Source organism: Mya arenaria, chromosome 4, assembly GCF_026914265.1.
Source record: "Mya arenaria isolate MELC-2E11 chromosome 4, ASM2691426v1".
NCBI classification, from domain to species: domain Eukaryota; kingdom Metazoa; phylum Mollusca; class Bivalvia; order Myida; family Myidae; genus Mya; species Mya arenaria.
In genome coordinates this window covers 19,365,929-19,384,225 of record NC_069125.1, presented here as the reverse complement: position 1 = coordinate 19,384,225, position 18,297 = coordinate 19,365,929, and the positions used below count along the sequence as shown (strand labels likewise).

General features: G+C 37.2%; 1 protein-coding gene across 1 annotated transcript; it reads left to right on the top strand.

Annotated features, from left to right (window-relative positions):
* Positions 1–1,240: 1,240 nt before the first annotated feature.
* On the top strand, positions 1,241–18,218 carry LOC128230678 (sushi, von Willebrand factor type A, EGF and pentraxin domain-containing protein 1-like). The gene is made up of 17 exons (XM_052943123.1): positions 1,241–1,277; positions 2,272–2,401; positions 2,723–2,853; positions 4,885–5,130; positions 9,913–10,329; positions 10,522–10,764; positions 10,923–11,345; positions 11,475–11,720; positions 13,042–13,578; positions 13,825–14,010; positions 14,203–14,745; positions 14,939–15,124; positions 15,317–15,859; positions 16,053–16,238; positions 16,431–16,973; positions 17,167–17,352; positions 17,788–18,218. Exons 1-17 carry the CDS (start codon positions 1,241–1,243, stop codon positions 18,114–18,116), a joined length of 5,112 nt encoding a protein of 1,703 aa, XP_052799083.1. The 3' UTR covers positions 18,117–18,218.
* Positions 18,219–18,297: the final 79 nt, after the last annotated feature.

The following is an 18,297-nucleotide window of genomic DNA, read 5'->3' as shown; positions in this document are numbered from 1 at the left end:
AATACAGTTATCCTTAGCAAGCAATTACTTCATTGGGAACTAACGACTTCCTTAGCAACCAACGACTTTCATAGAAGCTACTGATAACCTTAGCAACTATCTTCATCCATACTGTCTTATAAATTCCTGTTCAACCAGTGACTTTCTTTGGAACCAGTAACTACCTTAGCATCCAATTACTTCGTAAGCAACCACTTACTAGCTTAGCCACCAATTACTTCATTAACAATCAGTATTGTCTAAGCAACCACTTTCTTCCTTTGCAACTTCCTATATCAAAAGCAACCAATGACTTCCTAAGCAATAATTTACTTTCATAGCTACAGTCGGCTTACATGGTCATCACATCCATTGACCCCGAGAATGCTGACAACGTCTTGACTTCCCTAGACATACTATCAATTTGCTTTTAAAACGACCAACCTCCCTATCGACTATCCAATTACTCGACAACCATTTACTTCCTTAGCAAGTACAAACATTCTTAATAACCACTGTCTTGTTGCAATGTTATCAAGTGAGCGATATAAGGCCGTTTTGGCCCTCTTGTTTAAAGATGATTTTTCTGCTTATAAAATAACTCTCGGATAGTTGAAAAAGCTTAACGGATTAGTGTTTACCAGTGTTCAATGGTGGAAGCAAACACTTAGTTTATTCATTTATCATTTAAAAATGTGCCCTCATAGTGAACACCTCATGGAGAGAGTATGTATGAGAAGATTAATTTATTAATTATGAGGGGCGTACATAGATTTCTGTTCAATTATCTGATAACAGATTATTGCAATAAGGTTTTGGGCATATTGTTACAGTTCTCATTTGCTACTGGATTTGTGCATTGCATTTTCATTAAATAATTGTAACTAATTTATAATTCAATAAGGAAAGAAAACTTATCGAAAAAAATATATTCATTTTTCCCTCTCAGTCACAAGCTGAAATTTGCAAAACTTTTAACGGGACCGCAGTTTATGAACGCGTGAGCAGATACTACTTGACATATTCGAATTCAATGCTAATTGATCTAAACGACAACGGAGTGTTTGCTTTTTGTCGCAATAATAGCATGTGCACATACTTATACTTACAGTAGAAATTGGAAAACAAATACTCGCTTCCTAAATCAATACGTTATGTTCTTGATATTTCCTCTCCAGATTCCAGAAAACGGTTATCGGAGGAGACGGTTTTTTCTACAAGGATTTTGTTAAAATGCGACTTGAAAATGTGATAAAGCGAGATGCATAGATACTTATTTGTATTTGTAGCAACTGCAGGTAAGGTTATGAAAATACTAAAAAAATACATGCTGTAGAATGTAACAAATGTGACGGACAGAGTCTCGATTTATGTGGCAAAACATAATTATTCAGACATAAAAAACACAAAATTCTTCACATCCTGTATCAATAAAACAATATCATTATGAATTAATACGGATATGAATATATCCTCTATTTTGATAGGATAATACGAACATCCAAAATTCTTAATTTATTTCAGATCAATTGCTCTGAAAATCTCAGAAATGTTTCTATTTACAACAGTTTTATTAAAAGTTTTGCGTTCATGATAGATTTTCGTCTTGAATATATATATATATATATATATATATATATATATATATATATATATATATATATATATATATATATATATATATATATATATATATATATATATATATATATATATATATATATAATTACGTATTTCCTGTCTATATGTCCAAAACAGTAGAAATTGAAATGGTAACATTATACATGACTCTGAAGTATGTAAAACGCCGGAACTCACTAGTCAATGATCATTTAAATTATCATAAAGTTATTCTTTTCTACAAATATGAAAACAATATTCAGAACAAAATAATGAAAGTTAGTGCTTTTACTTTGGACATTCGACGCGCAAAGACAGATGTGTTCCCTTCTCGCTCTGCAACATGCGACTAAGCAACACTCTCGCATTTTCGTCCTTTCGATGTTCGCCATCAAGTGCAAAAAAATACTTAAATCTACCAACCTTGTGTCGGGATATATAGGTCCTCAGTTTGTTGAACCGACAAGGCAAATTCCCGCCACAAAAGTGATTTGTTTTCCCCGCAGAGTATTTTCCGAAATTTCGCACTTTCGATGCGTAAATGACACCACCACAAATTTGCAAAAGCTGCCATCATAATATACCAATCGCGAACTAAAAGCTCGCATTGTTTTATATATTTTTTTGGCTTCGCAAACTTAGTAGAAAGGATATGTGCATATTTTTGCTTAGGTTTGGGGCAGGTTCTTGGCTTGAGCTGTGGAGCGACGTGGGATGTGCAGACTTGCTACCGGTGCAAGGGCTACTACGACAGCTGTGGAAATGACGAGGAATGGCCCAATATGAGCCCTCAGGAATGCAGGTCGTGCAAATACTGAGTTATTTCAAATTAATAAATAGTTAGCATTAAAACAAGTTAGTTTATACATTTCAAATTTAAACGTTAACTACCACACTATAAGTGTTTCTTCTGATTCAAATACTTGAATTGTTTTCATGTTTTTATAATCTTTCTTAATATATTTTAGTTCCTTCTTTTACTTTTACAATTTCTTAAAAAAAGATAACCTCTAAGCGCAGAAGAACTGCTATAATATGAATACTTTACTTGCCCAAATTCTTTACTTTGTACAAGCAACGATGTCCTGTACCCTTTAAATGATCTCTCTTTATCTACCACTAGGTCGTACATTGATGGCACAAGTATCCTGTCTGTACACTACAGCACCTCTAACTGTGCCCGCTACAACTGCAACTACAACATTCGCTACACCTCGGACACACGCTGGCTTGCAAGGGCAACATGCAACTCAGGTAAGATCATTTATTTCCCTATTCCAGTAGCTTTTTAATTGTTTTTATCAATCAATTACCATGTTTTATGTGTTTATGTAGAATAGACCATTTGCTTTGCAAATTCATGAACCGTGCAAGCGATTCTTGAGAACTTTGCAACATTGCACAGGAGCATTTAAAATATCCATGTCACTCTATCAAAAGTTTTTCTACGAGTTGCAGCGAGTTTGACCTTAAGAAATTTGGCTGTACCTAATTATATGAAGTCGAACTAGTGTTGTCGTTGTTTGCATATTGTTGGGTATTGCTTACAAAAATGTTGAACTTTTTAAAATTATCGGCGTACAGAATTTTCTCGTAAGACCATAGTGACTTACTTGTGAATTATCGGACCACTACCAGTCGGTATCATGTTCGAGTATCGGACAGGCACCGGATGGATGATAGTACAATTTAATTTATAGGACTCCGTATTCAGGCCACCTATCCTGAAAAGTTCATGAACCTACGTCAATAACGGAATTTAGAACTTTAAATAATGCAGGCTAAATAATGTACGCTTGGCTAAATTACTATTTAAGCGCAAATCAGTGTCATGTTTGAAAGTATATGGGGATAAGATACAATAAGTTCAAACATTGAATTGAAATATGTCGCATGATTAGTAACCTTATACATGTCCGTCTGATCACAAACATATTTTAATCCGCCATTCAGTCTAAAACAGTGGACCCAAGTATAGTTTGTGCAAACTGATAGTATACTTCTCAATAACTTAAAATAGAACCCCAAACTTGCATTATGTACTGAACCGAGGGACTCGTAATAGTAAGTATCGAAGCAGTTTCGTACTGATGTCGAAAAAACTCGCGCAAATTGTACAAATCTCGTTTCTACCACCAAGAAATATCGAAAATATGTTAAAGACCCCCCCCCCCCCCCGTGGGTATGATGAGTTACATGAGGAAGCGTTAAAATAGGAATCAGTCCTTTTATTTTTATTTTTCCCTGTTCGTTTACATTCTTTTGAAATTATCTTAAAGTGTTTAGGTAAGATGAAGGACGAAAATCTGTGGTCGGCGTTTTAAAAATGTCACATATGTGAAAAACCTGGGTTTGACGGAGTACATACACTATGTCCACCAGATCTTCCCTATCGTAAAGACTAGAGCAATGTATAGATTGATCATTCATTTAGTAAAAGTAAGTACACCTACAGCTTCAGTGCAAGTGTATGATTTCAATCATGAGGGTAATTAGTGAATTGTTTGGTACCATGTTTTCAAAGGCAACGTTTTCTAACGTCTGTATAGTTGATTAGCGTTGTTATAGTTATTGTACGTTTAATCTCCGCCTACTTGCTACTGTTATGGTTTGGGAGTTAATTAATAGACGAACGAAAAGAAAACACTTCTCAACATGGTAAAAGTGACGCAAGTCCATCCAAGTCATAACATTTTTAGTCATACTTTAAAAACCAGTGTATAGACCACAGGGATGTGATGGGTCAGTATATGGATGCAGTACGCCATTCTTTTCCTTAAGTGAAAATAACATGATTGTCCTTTTTCAGATGATCTGCATGCCATGGATATTAAGTATAATAATTCAATGGAAACTACTGCGACAAGACCAACAAAAATGACGTCCATAATACGCTCTATGTTAAGACATTTATTGTAATAATGAGGCTGATGCCTAATTAATGTTAACGTAAATTAGATTGCTTATGATGTACTATTTAAATATCAATTTAAAACGTCCAGTATTGGTTATTTAATATTCAGATACTAATGACGTAGAATGGACATAAAGAGTTTTAAGCCGCTTATTAAACATTGTTTACTTGCAAAATGAGAGTAAAAGATAATACGAGAACTACACTCGTATTATATTTGTATTTTTTAGACTGCAGACAATTCATATTATATTCAGAAGCAGCAATTTTAAGTCATTCATTAAATATTTTATATGCAATATTTAACAAAGCACTTATCACCGATATTTCCGAGTGTTGATGACACAGAGTACATACATGTTTTGTTTCAGATTGCCGAAACTTCACACTATCCTACGTTTCCAGACGCCGAGTCTCCTCCAGCCATACCGCCCACTCTTCATCGTACCCAGGAAGTATCGGTAGGTGTTTAGAGAAGTGTTTTGACACACACAACTGCTACACCGTAGAATACGATAACGACGATGGGCGATGTGTGTTGTTCACAAGCTGCGGGACAGATTGCAATGTGGAATATGACTACAATTCCGACGTGTATGAAAGAGAATGTCATGACGGTATGTACTGAGTTGTATCTTATTTCTCTGCTTTCTTGTCATTAATTTAATCCGTGTAAACATTTGTGCGTAAGTTTAACTACATACCATGATCTTAACATGTTTACTATGATCAATAAATACATTGTGTATTTTGTCCGATACGCGGAATAGGAAGTAAGTTCATACATGTAGCTGAGACGATTGCGCTATTGTGTCTCCAGACATTTCTTCTTACATTCTAACTTCAGATGTATATGCTACTATCTGCTTGTTAAGTGTTCTTCCAAGTTTTGAATTAAAATTCAAAGACTCTGATGAAATTTAAATTGTCAGCAAAAACTTTACTATCCGGAAAATGAGTATGCTATGTGCAGTTAATGCTATAAAGAGTGTTCACGTGAAGTCTTTAATTATGTTGTACGGCAAACACAAACGGTCCATTTTGTTATGATGCTTAATGTGCCTTCATTTTGTCTAATACTCAACAACATTGCGTCGCCCTTTCGATAACCTCTACCTTGTGTATTCTGGTAAAGGTTGTGAAGAGCTGTCGGACACTTCAACATACTCTGTTCAGACGACCACTGACCGGCTACCTGGTTCAACAGCAACATACACGTGTATTGTACGATCACCTTTAAGAACTGGTACATCACAGATGTAATATTATCTATTTCGAAAAGTTCTTTTATCGGTGTTACACATAACCATGCTTTGACTTTCTTAACGTCTTTCTTTCTGTTATTGAAATTCATCTTCATCATTATCCAAATACGCAATTTTTACTTTTTAAAATAAAGTTTAGGTAAGCTATTTAGATAAATAAAATTAAAATAAGATTCTTACGCTTAATAAGCCTAAGAATGTTCGAGAACATTGGCCCAGGTCACAGACAAATATAATCTGCCTTAGATCTTATTAATCTCAACAATTCAACGTTCCAGCAAATGGTTGTTTTGTAGCATGCACCTGTAAAGACATTACATTTTGCCTTTATTTCAGATTGTATGATATTTTATCTGTATCGAATGGGATATGATAGGTACGTAACTAACACTGCAAACAGAACATTTACTGCAAATTCTGAGGGGGGATGCTTTGCAAACTGTTTTGACCAAGCAGGTTGTCAGACATTCTCGTATGACACCAGGACAAGGCTTTGTCGATTGTATACGAATTGCGGACCACAGTCGACCCCCTGCAATATGGCATATGATGATAATTCTTATGTGTATCAACGAAATTGCCTATCCTCAGGTATTTCGCCTTTCCATATTACTGACAACTAATATAGACTAATAGTATCTTCTTCGCGTTACTTAACAGTAAATCAAATAGTTATTGGGAAGAGAATAAACTCGATATATTAAACAGTTCTCACATTTCTTTACATGTATGTAAAACATCTCACTAATAACATGAACAAAATATGAACAAATCGCCATAGTTCGTTTACACATCAGCAAATAAGACTGAGGCCAAAAAAAATTGTTTGTTTAGGGTAACCTTCCCATAATTTTTAAGTAGGGTAGGTAGGGATGTTTTTTTTTCGTAATTTCAGAGTGTTTCCTTGCACATGGCAGTCTTTCCTACATTACTGTCATTGCCTGACTTTGTTTTATCATATAAACAATAATTCTGATTAAAATCTGCATTTATCCGCCCTTCGTAACTCTCTATTCGCTAACAAATATTTTTTTGCTCAGAAACGGGAAAAAATAGTTAGGGTCGGCGCATTTTTATAGGTAGAGTCAGGTTACCCGAAACAGACATAATTTTTTTAGGCCTAAGCTGGAAAATAAAGTTTGGTCTCTTTATAAGCTCGAATGTGAAATAAATAAATCAAAGTAGAAAAACATGATTAAGACAACAGCTATTCAAGACATTGTCTGATGAAGTGTTCAATGTTGCAATTAAAATTTAGCGTAATGTTTAAATCTATAAAAAGAGCTTCCACTCATTCTCACGCATCATTTCAACAACATCTGTAAATTAGTAGCCCATCATTGTTCTTGGTTTTGGTTAGATCATGCTCTTTTCAATGGTGGATTTCACAGTGGCATTAAAGTCCAAATTTACATTATTTAGACCACGTGGTATATTATCCCTGGTTGGCTTTAGTGATGAGAAAAGAAAATATTAACTGGGTACCAAAAAAAACATCTACAGATGGTGTTGTTATTACCCCTGTGAACTACTAATAGGGTAAGACGAAAACAAAGGTTACTGAAATGCAATTGTGTTTTTTTCCAAAATTGCATGCAAATGCAAGGACTTCAATTTATTTGATCTGTTATTCAGCAAAATATTATTCGTTTTTGATGATAGAATAGTTTTTGAACAAAAACCTTTTTTTCTCACGAAGACGCGATTCCAGAGAAGGATAGTAAACAATGGTATTGCTCGAGTCAAGATGTATGCCAATCTGATGTAGTGAAACAGAAATAATAAAAAAACAAGCCCCATTTTAGTTTGGTCAGCTTACGAATTTACAAATGAAGAAATAAATTAATTTAATTCTGCCTTTCGATCACTTCTGATTATCCTACTAACTATAAAAAAGCATCGACCAAAATCATGATTTTGTGATAACATAAGATTATATTCAATTCATCTTTCATAACAACCATGGACCCTTCATGTTGACTTTTGTCTGCAATGTTGAGAAAGTGTTTATTACGTCATTAATCACTCCCCATACTCAAACGTCTTGTAAACTGGTGGAATCGGCTAGGTCTGTTGATCTTAAATCCTGTGACTCAGTGGACTCTGCTAAGACAGCTGATCTTTATGTCATGTGACTCGGTGGAATCGGCTAGGACTGTTCATCTTAATGTCTTTCAACTCAGTGGAATCGGCTAAGACTGCTGATGTTAATGACCTGTGACTCCGTGGAATCGACTAGGAATGTTGATCTAAAATGCCCTGTGTCTCAGTGAAATCAGTCAGGTCTGTTGATCTAAATTTCCTGTGTCTCAGTGAAATCGGTCAGGTCTGTTGATCTAAATTTCCTGTGTCTCAGTGGCATCGGTTATGACTGCTGATTTTAATGTCTTGTGACTCGGTGGAATCGGGCTAGGAATGCTGATCTTAATGTCCTGTGTCTCAGTGGAATTGGTTAGTTCTTTTGATCTAAATTTCCTGTGTCTCAGTGAAATCGTTCAGGTCTTTTGATCTAAATTTCCTGTGTCTCAGTGGAATCGGTTATGACTGCTGATCTTAATGTCTTGTGACTCGGTGGAATCGGGCTAGGAATGCTGATCTTAATGTCCTGTGTCTCAGTGGAATTGGTTAGTTCTTTTGATCTAAATGTCCTGTGTCTCAGTGAAATCGGTCAGGTCTTTTGATCTAAATTTCCTGTGTCTCAGTGAAATCGGTCAGGTCTTTTGATCTAAATTTCCTGTATCTCAGTGGAATATGCTTGGACGTCTGATCTTAATGTCTTGTGACTCGGTGGAATCGGGCTAGGAATGCTGATCTTAATGTCCTGTGTCTCAGTGGAATTGGTTAGTTCTTTTGATCTAAATTTCCTGTGTCTCAGTGAAATCGGTCAGGTCTTTTGATCTAAATTTCCTGTGTCTCAGTGGAATCGGTTATGACTGCTGATCTTAATGTCTTGTGACTCGGTGGAATCGGGCTAGGAATGCTGATCTTAATGTCCTGTGTCTCAGTGGAATTGGTTAGTTCTTTTGATCTAAATGTCCTGTGTCTCAGTGAAATCGGTCAGGTCTTTTGATCTAAATTTCCTGTGTCTCAGTGAAATCGGTCAGGTCTTTTGATCTAAATTTCCTGTGTCTCAGTGGAATATGCTTGGACGTCTGATCTTAATGTCTTGTGACTCGGTGGAATCGGCTAGGAATGCTGATCTTAATGTCCTGTGTCTCAGTGGAATTGGTTAGTTCTTTTGATCTAAATTTCCTGTGTCTCAGTGGAATATGCTTGGACGTCTGATCTTAATGTCCTGTGACTCGATGGAATCGGGCTAGGAATGCTGATCTTAATGTTCTGTGTCTCAGTGGAATTGGTTAGGTATGTTGATCTAGAATTCCTGGGTCTCAGTGGAATAGGCTAGGACGTCTGATCTTAATGTCCTAGGACTGGATGGAATCGGCCAGGATCTTAATGTCCTGTGTCCCAGAGGAATCGGCTAGGAATGCTAATCTTAATGTCATGTGACTCAGTGGACTCGGTTAGGACTGCTGATTTAAATGTCCTGTGTCTAAGTGGAATCGGCTAGGAATGCTGATCTTTATGTGCTTTGACTCAGTGGAATCAGCAAGTAATGCTGATCTTAATGTCCTGTGACTCAGTGGAATCGACTGGAACTGCTGATATTTATGAACTGTGATTCAGTGGAATCGGCTAGGAATGCTGATCTTAATGACCTGTGACTCAGTGGAATCGGCAAGGAATGCTGATCCTAATGTCCTGTGACTCAGTGGAGTCGGCTGGAACTGCTGATCTTAATATCCTGTGACTCAGTGGAATCAGCAAGGAATGCTGGTCAAAAATGAAACGTGGTCGAATCTTGTTGCCGACGGCAAATTGGTTTCTTTCACATTGTTTAGTTTTGTTTGTTGCATTTTATAAAAATATGAAATATTTTATTTATTACCCATTCAGTATAAGAGAGGCAGGGTAAAAATAAAGACGACGGTGCCTAAGAAATTAAACATTCCTTTTGGGATAATTGGTCTTAAACTGTGTTAAATTGTATCCGTATGGTTCTGATACTTACCACTAACTATAATTATATTGTTTGAACATATGGATAAGATGCCTACCTTTTCACATTTCCAGAGTGTCCGGAATTGTTCAATGCTTCTACATACACTGTCAGCACACTTTCAATCTCGGTTGGGGCGACAGCAAACTACACCTGCCGCGACGGTTTTACTCACACCGGCGGAGACCTCACAAGAACTTGTGAGGCTTTGCTGACTTGGAGCGGTGTTGAACCCATATGCGAAATTACTTGCACAGGAACGTTTCTAACACAGATATGTTACAAATGTAAAGGCTACTACGGGAGTTGTGGGAACAACTTTGAATGGCCATACATGACAGAAGACGAGTGTCGGAACTCGATCGATGGCGTGAACACACTTTCAGTGCACTATAATCCGTCCTCCCCCGGCTGTGCACGCTACAACTGCCACACTAACACCTACTTCACAGATTCCACACGTTGGCAGGCAAGATCTACGTGTAATCCGGGTATAAACAAACTTGATCATACCATTTCGATAAACGTAATGTGTATCAAATCTTCCAGATTTCATAGGTATTTAATCATGCTTCTTTTTTAACTTTTCAACGCATAAGATATTCATGTAATAAAGATTGGCCAAAACATTGCTATAGCGTTCTTAAAATTCAATAAGTAAACATCATTTCTATTCTGTATAGACTGCCTGGTCTTCACGTTAGGAAAGATAGACTACCAAGATGTCACGGATGCAGAAACAGTATCTTTCACGACACACATCGAAGGAGAATGTTTCATAAGTTGTTTCGACTTCCCCGACTGTCGAGTGTTTACTTACAACAGATATACAAAGGTGTGCAAATTATTTAGCTGCAGTCACACCACATGTACCCTATCGGAGCATATGGGATCGTCAACACTATATTACAGAGAGTGTCACACAGGTAAGCGGAAACTTTGAATAAAATAAAATATTAATGTTCTAATCATTCTACATCTGAAACATACTATAGAACCCGTTTCTGTTTGTCGCGAATTGCGCAATAGCGTTAAAATTAAATGTTGTAAAATACCTTACCATCTCTATTATATTTCCACACAGAATGCACCGCCTTGCATGACGCATACACATATTCGATATCTACGGCAACCATTCGTGAGCCAGGTACTACAGCAAGTTACACGTGCAGAGCCGGATATGAGTTGACGGCCGGAGACTTCGAAAGACACTGCCAGCAAACTTTGCTATGGAATGGAACAGCACCGACATGTTCGTATGTCGGTTGTGAGTCGGCTTGGGTACACCAGGTCTGTTATAAATGTAGAGGAAATGTTAATTATTGTGGCAATGGCGGTTTTTGGGGTGTTTTATCTAAACAGGAATGTGAAAGCTTTGTCGACGGCGTTAATTACATATCAGCCCACTACAATCCAACTGATTCAGGATGTGCAAGATATACTTGCCATGAAAATACGTATTTCACAGAGTCTTCAAGATGGCAAATGCGCACAAGTTGTAATACTGGTGAGTAACATAGTGGTAAGTACAACCTAGCTATACATAATTTATTTATTGCAATGTATTGTGTGCATACAATATAGAAATGTAGTCGCATCAGTGTATAACGCAATTCTTGTTTTGTATATCTTTCAGAATGTACCAACTTCACTCTTGCGTTGACCGAAAACGTTAAAGTAGATGCTAGTGTTCCGGCCAACATATCTTTCAGGACAAATGAAATCGGCGAATGTTTTATCAGCTGTTTCGAACTTGTTGGATGTTTTATATTTACGTACGATAACAATGCACACATGTGTGAAATTTACACCTCTTGTGGGACCACGTGCACAACAATGGCAGACTCAAACGTGGATTTGTACACCAGAAACTGTAACATAGGTAGTCATGTGTTCTTTGTAAGTTCGTACACGTGTATTTACCTATTGTTTACGCTATCCATGCGTGTTAAGACTATGCAGATATTTATCTATACGTTTTATATATTAGGGATGGCAACGAGTAGTACAATTGTACTCGAGTACTCGGACAATCTTTCGATCGAGTATTCGGGTACAAGGTTACTCGGAAAAATTGAATTTGTTTTCGGGAAAGACAAGATCGTGTATACATGAATCGTTCATGACGTATATTGTACGTTGGTCGTATTATTGGTCATTTTAATCTTTAAATTAAACTTTCCTTATGTTCTTTAACAGAAAAAATAAATAAAAGGAACAATCGAGATTTATAATGAACAACAATCAGAATTACAATGAACGGAAATTAATAGCATACACAAAAATAATGAACGCAATACTTCGTACTGTATTATTGTTGTTTACCTCATTAATATTCATAATTCTTGATTTAAGATATAAACCAATCATTTGTGATAATCATTGCAAAAATAGTTAAAATACGCCCCGTTAAGAAATCAATGCTCGTAACGGTCGCTACTCGTTCGCTCGCTGGCGTCCATTGTTTGGTGAAAGGTCTCTAATTGGTAAACAATAGATTTGTGTAGGTGAAAGTACCGTTATCAAAACTTTGCAATTTGACATCAGTGCTAATTGGAAATAGGGGCCCTTTGTTGACAGTTTGCAACTCTCACAACAACTCTGAACCAATTTATTAGGGTCAATAGTGTACACAGCGGAGATTAAAGAACAGAACAGAACAGAACAGATTTTATTTTCACTTAAACTTATACAGTTTTTCGTGATAAACATACATATTGCATACAAATACATAAATTGTATACAAATACATGAATTGTACAATTATACAATGTAGTAAGCAGACACATAATAAACGGATAGCTATGGATGAACTAATATAACTAAACTTTAAATGTTGTTTAACATAACATATGACATATTTCGTTACAAAGTTATTTTGGAACATAATATTGTCTTAAATATTGTACAATATAAAAACATAATAGTCACGGAAACATGTGATGCATGATATTTTGTACTGATTTTTATTACAGAATATTTGACATATTAACAACTCAAAATTGCATATATCAAACGATATAAATGTTGTATTATTCATCGATTAAATGGACCGTTAAGTGTCCTCTTGGCAACTAACCGGATCTGATACTTCGTCTGTAAACCGTGTATTTTGTGATTTTTATTGATTTTTTCCGAGTACTCGAATAGTGATTTGGTACTCGAGTACTCGGACGATCGATCCCTAATATTATATATTTCAGAGTGTTATGAACTGCTTAATACCATTTCGAGGAGTGTGTATACGCCTGCTTCACGCTTGCCTGGAAGTATGGCAATTTATGAGTGCGCATTTGGATACGTCCATACTAGTGGTGACATTGAACGGTCATGTCAACCAGATCTGGGTTGGAATGGTACGGAAGCCATATGCAGCAGGGTCAATTGCTCGACACCTAACAGTCTTTCAAATGGTGTCGTTGTGGCGATTAACTCCACGTTTTCGTACAATGACTTAATCGAGTATGTGTGTGATGCGGGATACGAGCTGAATGGCATTGCAATACAGCAATGCCATGGTGATGGTAACTGGAGTGATATTCCTCCTATCTGTGAGCCAGTAAACTGTGGGTCGCTTTCACCGCCATCCAATGGGAACGTTTCATTTCCAAACGGTACAACATATCAACAGGCTGCAGCTTTTGTTTGCGATTCGGGCTTTGCTTTGAGCTCTACCACAGTTGTCAAGTGTATTGCATCGAAAAGTTGGTCCCCTCAAACTCCGACATGTGAAATTATAGGTAATTTTGGTAGATTTTTCGCCAATTTATAGCTTTGTTTGAATAAGGTTCATCAGGTTTACTGATGTCTGCGATTCAGAAATAATTATTACATTTAATAGAACACTACATTGTGTATAACTTCATTGTGCATGTATTACAAATATATAACAATTTGCATGTCAGAGAAAAGGAAAAAAAAACAGTCATACAGATAATGTGACTATTATAGTTTGACTTTTACAAATATAAAATATTGTATTTCAGATTGTGGTGCAGTACCCCACCCTGTCAAGGGGTATGTCAATTTGTCCGGAGGGATTTCAGGAAATACAACATACGGGGCCGTTGCAACATACAACTGTGATGCTGGATTCACACTTTCACACAGTCTTACGAGGACATGCTCTGATAATTCATCATGGTCAAACACTGCACCCAGTTGTTCCACTAGTAAGTTGTGAATAGAGGAAACAAATCTACAGATATGTTATCAATAATCACATTATCTTAGAAATTGAAATTACATTGAATACCATGTTGCCACAAAATTACTATGAAAGCCGCATTCAGCAGTCATTAACGATACAGGCGATGTAGTTTTGTGCAAATGGTTGATTTAAAATATATGTTTAAACATTTCAGTGTGTAGTGAACTGTTAAATTCCACATCGACGAATGTATACGTTTCTGAGAGGCATGCAGGTTTGCCTATAATTGTGGCTATTTACGAGTGTGCGTTTGGATACGTCCATACTAGTGGTGACATTGAACGGACATGCCAACCAGATCTGGGTTGGAATGGTACAGAAGCCATATGCAGCAGGGTCAATTGCTCGACACCTAACAGTCTTTCAAATGGTGTCGTTGTGGCGATTAACTCCACATTTTCGTACAATGACTTAATCGAGTATGTGTGTGATGCGGGATACGAGCTGAATGGAATTTCAATACAGCAATGCCATGGCGATGGCAACTGGAGTGATATTCCTCCTATCTGTGAGCCAGTAAACTGTGGGTCGCTTTCACCTCCATCCAGTGGGAACGTTTCATTTCCGAACGGTTCAACTTATAAGCAGAGTGCAGCCTTTGTATGCGATCAAGGCTTTGCTTTAAGCTCTTACGACGTTGTGAGTTGTAATGCTTCAAGGAAATGGTTTCCCCAAACTCCGACATGTGACGTTATAGGTAATTCTGGTTAATATTTTCGCCACTAAGCGTCAGAGGCCTTTTGGTTAACAGACGTCTGCCTTTTGGTTTTAATCGTAAAATAATGGGTATAACGATATGCATGTCAGAGAAAATGCCAAAGCAAGTAGAAAGGCATATGATGTGACTATTCATAGTTTGACTTTCACCATTCACAATGTTTTTATTTAAGACTGTGGACCAGTACCCGACCAAGTTAATGGGTATGTAAATTTGTCCGGTGGGATATCAGGAAATACAACATACGGGGCCGTTGCAATATACAACTGTGATGCTGGATTCACACTTTCACACAGTCTTACGAGGACATGCTCTGATAATTCATCATGGTCAAACACTGCACCCAGTTGTTCCACTAGTAAGTTGTGAATAGAGGAAACAAATCTACAGATATGTTATCAATAATCACATTATCTTAGAAATTGAAATTACATTGAATACCATGTTGCCACAAAATTACTATGAAAGCCGCATTCAGCAGTCATTAACGATACAGGCGATGTAGTTTTGTGCAAATGGTTGATTTAAAATACATGTTTAAACATTTCAGTGTGTGGTGAACTGTTAAATTCCACATCGACGAATGTATACGTTTCTGAGAGGCATGCAGGTTTGCCTGTAATTGTGGCTATTTACGAGTGTGCGTTTGGATACGTCCATACTAGTGGTGACATTGAACGGACATGCCAACCAGATCTGGGTTGGAATGGTACAGAAGCCATATGCAGCAGGGTCAATTGCTCGACACCTAACAGTCTTTCAAATGGTGTCGTTGTGGCGATTAACTCCACGTTTTCGTACAATGACTTAATCGAGTATGTGTGTGATGCGGGATACGAGCTGAATGGCATTTCAATACAGCAATGCCATGGCGATGGCAACTGGAGTGATATTCCTCCTATCTGTGAGCCAGTAAACTGTGGGTCGCTTTCACCGCCATCCAATGGGAACGTTTCATTTCCGAACGGTTCAACTTATAAGCAGAGTGCAGCCTTTGTATGCGATCAAGGCTTTGCTTTAAGCTCTTACGACGTTGTGAGTTGTAATGCTTCAAGGAAATGGTTTCCCCAAACTCCGACATGTAACGTTATAGGTAATTCTGGTTAATATTTTCGCCACTAAGCGTCAGAGGCCTTTTGGTTAACAGACGTCTGCGCTTTGGTTTTAATCGTAAAATAATGGGTATAACGATATGCATGTCAGAGAAAATGCCAAAGCAAGTAGAAAGGCATATGATGTGACTATTTATAGTTTGACTTTCACCATTCACAATGTTTTTATTTAAGACTGTGGACCAGTACCCGACCAAGTTAATGGGTATGTAAATTTGTCCGGTGGGATATCAGGAAATACAACATACGGGGCCGTTGCAATATACAACTGTGATGCTGGATTCACACTTTCACACAGTCTTACGAGGACATGCTCTGATAATTCATCATGGTCAAACACTGCACCCAGTTGTTCCACGAGTAAGTTGTGAATAGAGGAAACAAATCTACAGATATGTTATCAATAATCACATTATCTTAGAAATTGAAATTACATTGAATACCATGTTGCCACAAAATTACTATGAAAGCCGCATTCAGCAGTCATTAACGATACAGGCGATGTAGTTTTGTGCAAATGGTTGATTTAAAATACATGTTTAAACATTTCAGTGTGTGGTGAACTGTTAAATTCCACATCGACGAATGTATACGTTTCTGAGAGGCATGCAGGTTTGCCTATAATTGTGGCTATTTACGAGTGTGCGTTTGGATACGTCCATACTAGTGGTGACATTGAACGGACATGTCAACCAGATCTGGGTTGGAATGGTACAGAAGCCATATGCAGCAGGGTCAATTGCTCGACACGTTTCAGTCCTTTGAATGGCGTCGTTGTGGCGGTGAACTCCACGTTTTCGTACAATGACTTAATCGAGTATATGTGTGATGCGGGATACGAGCTGAATGGAATTTCAATACAGCAATGCCATGGCGATGGTAACTGGAGTGATATTCCTCCTATCTGTGAGCCAGTAAACTGTGGGTCGCTTTCACCGCCATCCAATGGGAACGTTTCATTTCCGAACGGTTCAACTTATAAGCAGAGTGCAGCCTTTGTATGCGATCAAGGCTTTGCTTTAAGCTCTTACGACGTTGTGAGTTGTAATGCTTCAAGGAAATGGTTTCCCCAAACTCCGACATGTGACATTATAGGTAATTCTGGTTAATATTTTCGCCGCTAAGCGTCAGAGGCCTTTTGGTTAACAAACGTCTGTCCTTTGGTTATAATCGTAAAATAATGGGTATAACGATGTGCATGTCAGAGAAAATGCCAAAGCAAGTAGAAAGGCATATGATGTGACTATTTATAGTTTGACTTTCACCATTCACAATGTTTTTATTTAAGACTGTGGACCAGTACCCGACCAAGTTAATGGGTATGTAAATTTGTCCGGTGGGATATCAGGAAATACAACATACGGGGCCGTTGCAACATACACCTGTAATGCCGGTTTTACAAAGTCACACTTTCTTACCAGGACATGCTCCGATGGATCAGTCTGGTCAAATACTGCACCGATATGTCACACCAGTAAGTTATGTATAAAGTAGACGATTCTACAGTTATGTGAATAATAATCACACTGTATCTCTAAACTTATCTTAGTAATTGCAATTTTAATGGGTGCAAGAGCCGGCAAACTAGCTATGAAGATCGCCATTATTAATCATTAACGATAAATAAAGACTTGGTGTAGCAAAAACCAATCATTGTATTTTAGTATACTTTATCCTTGGTTTTATACTACCTGCGCCCATGTGTGATCATTTCATAATAATTATGTATGTCATATTTATTATCCTGCCCTGAATTAAAAAAAATCTTTTAAAATTTACTTCTTATTCATATAGACAAAATATATGCATTTATAACTAGCACTGACAAATCGTTTCGAACGATTTCGAAATACAAGTACATGGTAAATGAGAAATCGTTTATAATAGAGCATGTTTGTATCTCTTTAAGGTATTAGCACAACACCAGGTGCTCCAGGGAAATTGTACATAATGCCATGCATTTGTTACGAAAATAAAACATTTACTGGACTGACACAGGAGGAGATAATCAACCTGCTTGTCAAAGAAACATCCATTCAGGCTAACTCGACTGCAAAGAGTTTAAACAGACTGCGGAGTAGGACTGATCCCAGAGCATCGTCTACAGTCGTTGGTGTCGTGGCAATAGCAATCATTTCGTCAATATTCGGACTTCTTTTTCTTTCGGATATTCCGACGCTTTTTAGACACACCAAGGCTGCTTTTACGAACAGAATGGAAAACCTATATAAACCGTAACATGAGCGCCATAATTGGATTCCAACCATTGTCCTTTTTCAGGATGTATTATTGTTTTTAGTCAAATTTATATGACATGCTTTTTCACTGTAAACGTCATCATATGACATTTATCCTGAATGCTAAATAAACTAATTAACTTGTATGTTCTATGGTACTTTGAATTGTTCAGTGTTGTATC

What these genes read in the sequence shown, in the direction of transcription:
- LOC128230678 (XM_052943123.1), top strand. Translation starts at nt 1,241, where the DNA reads ATGCATAGATACTTATTTGTATTTGTAGCAACTGCAG. An exon ending in TGCACCCAGTTGTTCCACGA is followed by an intron (nt 16,239 to 16,430) that starts GTAAGTTGTGAA and finishes TAAACATTTCAG; the next exon opens with TGTGTGGTGAACTGTTAAAT. An exon ending in TGCACCGATATGTCACACCA is followed by an intron (nt 17,353 to 17,787) that starts GTAAGTTATGTA and finishes TATCTCTTTAAG; the next exon opens with GTATTAGCACAACACCAGGT.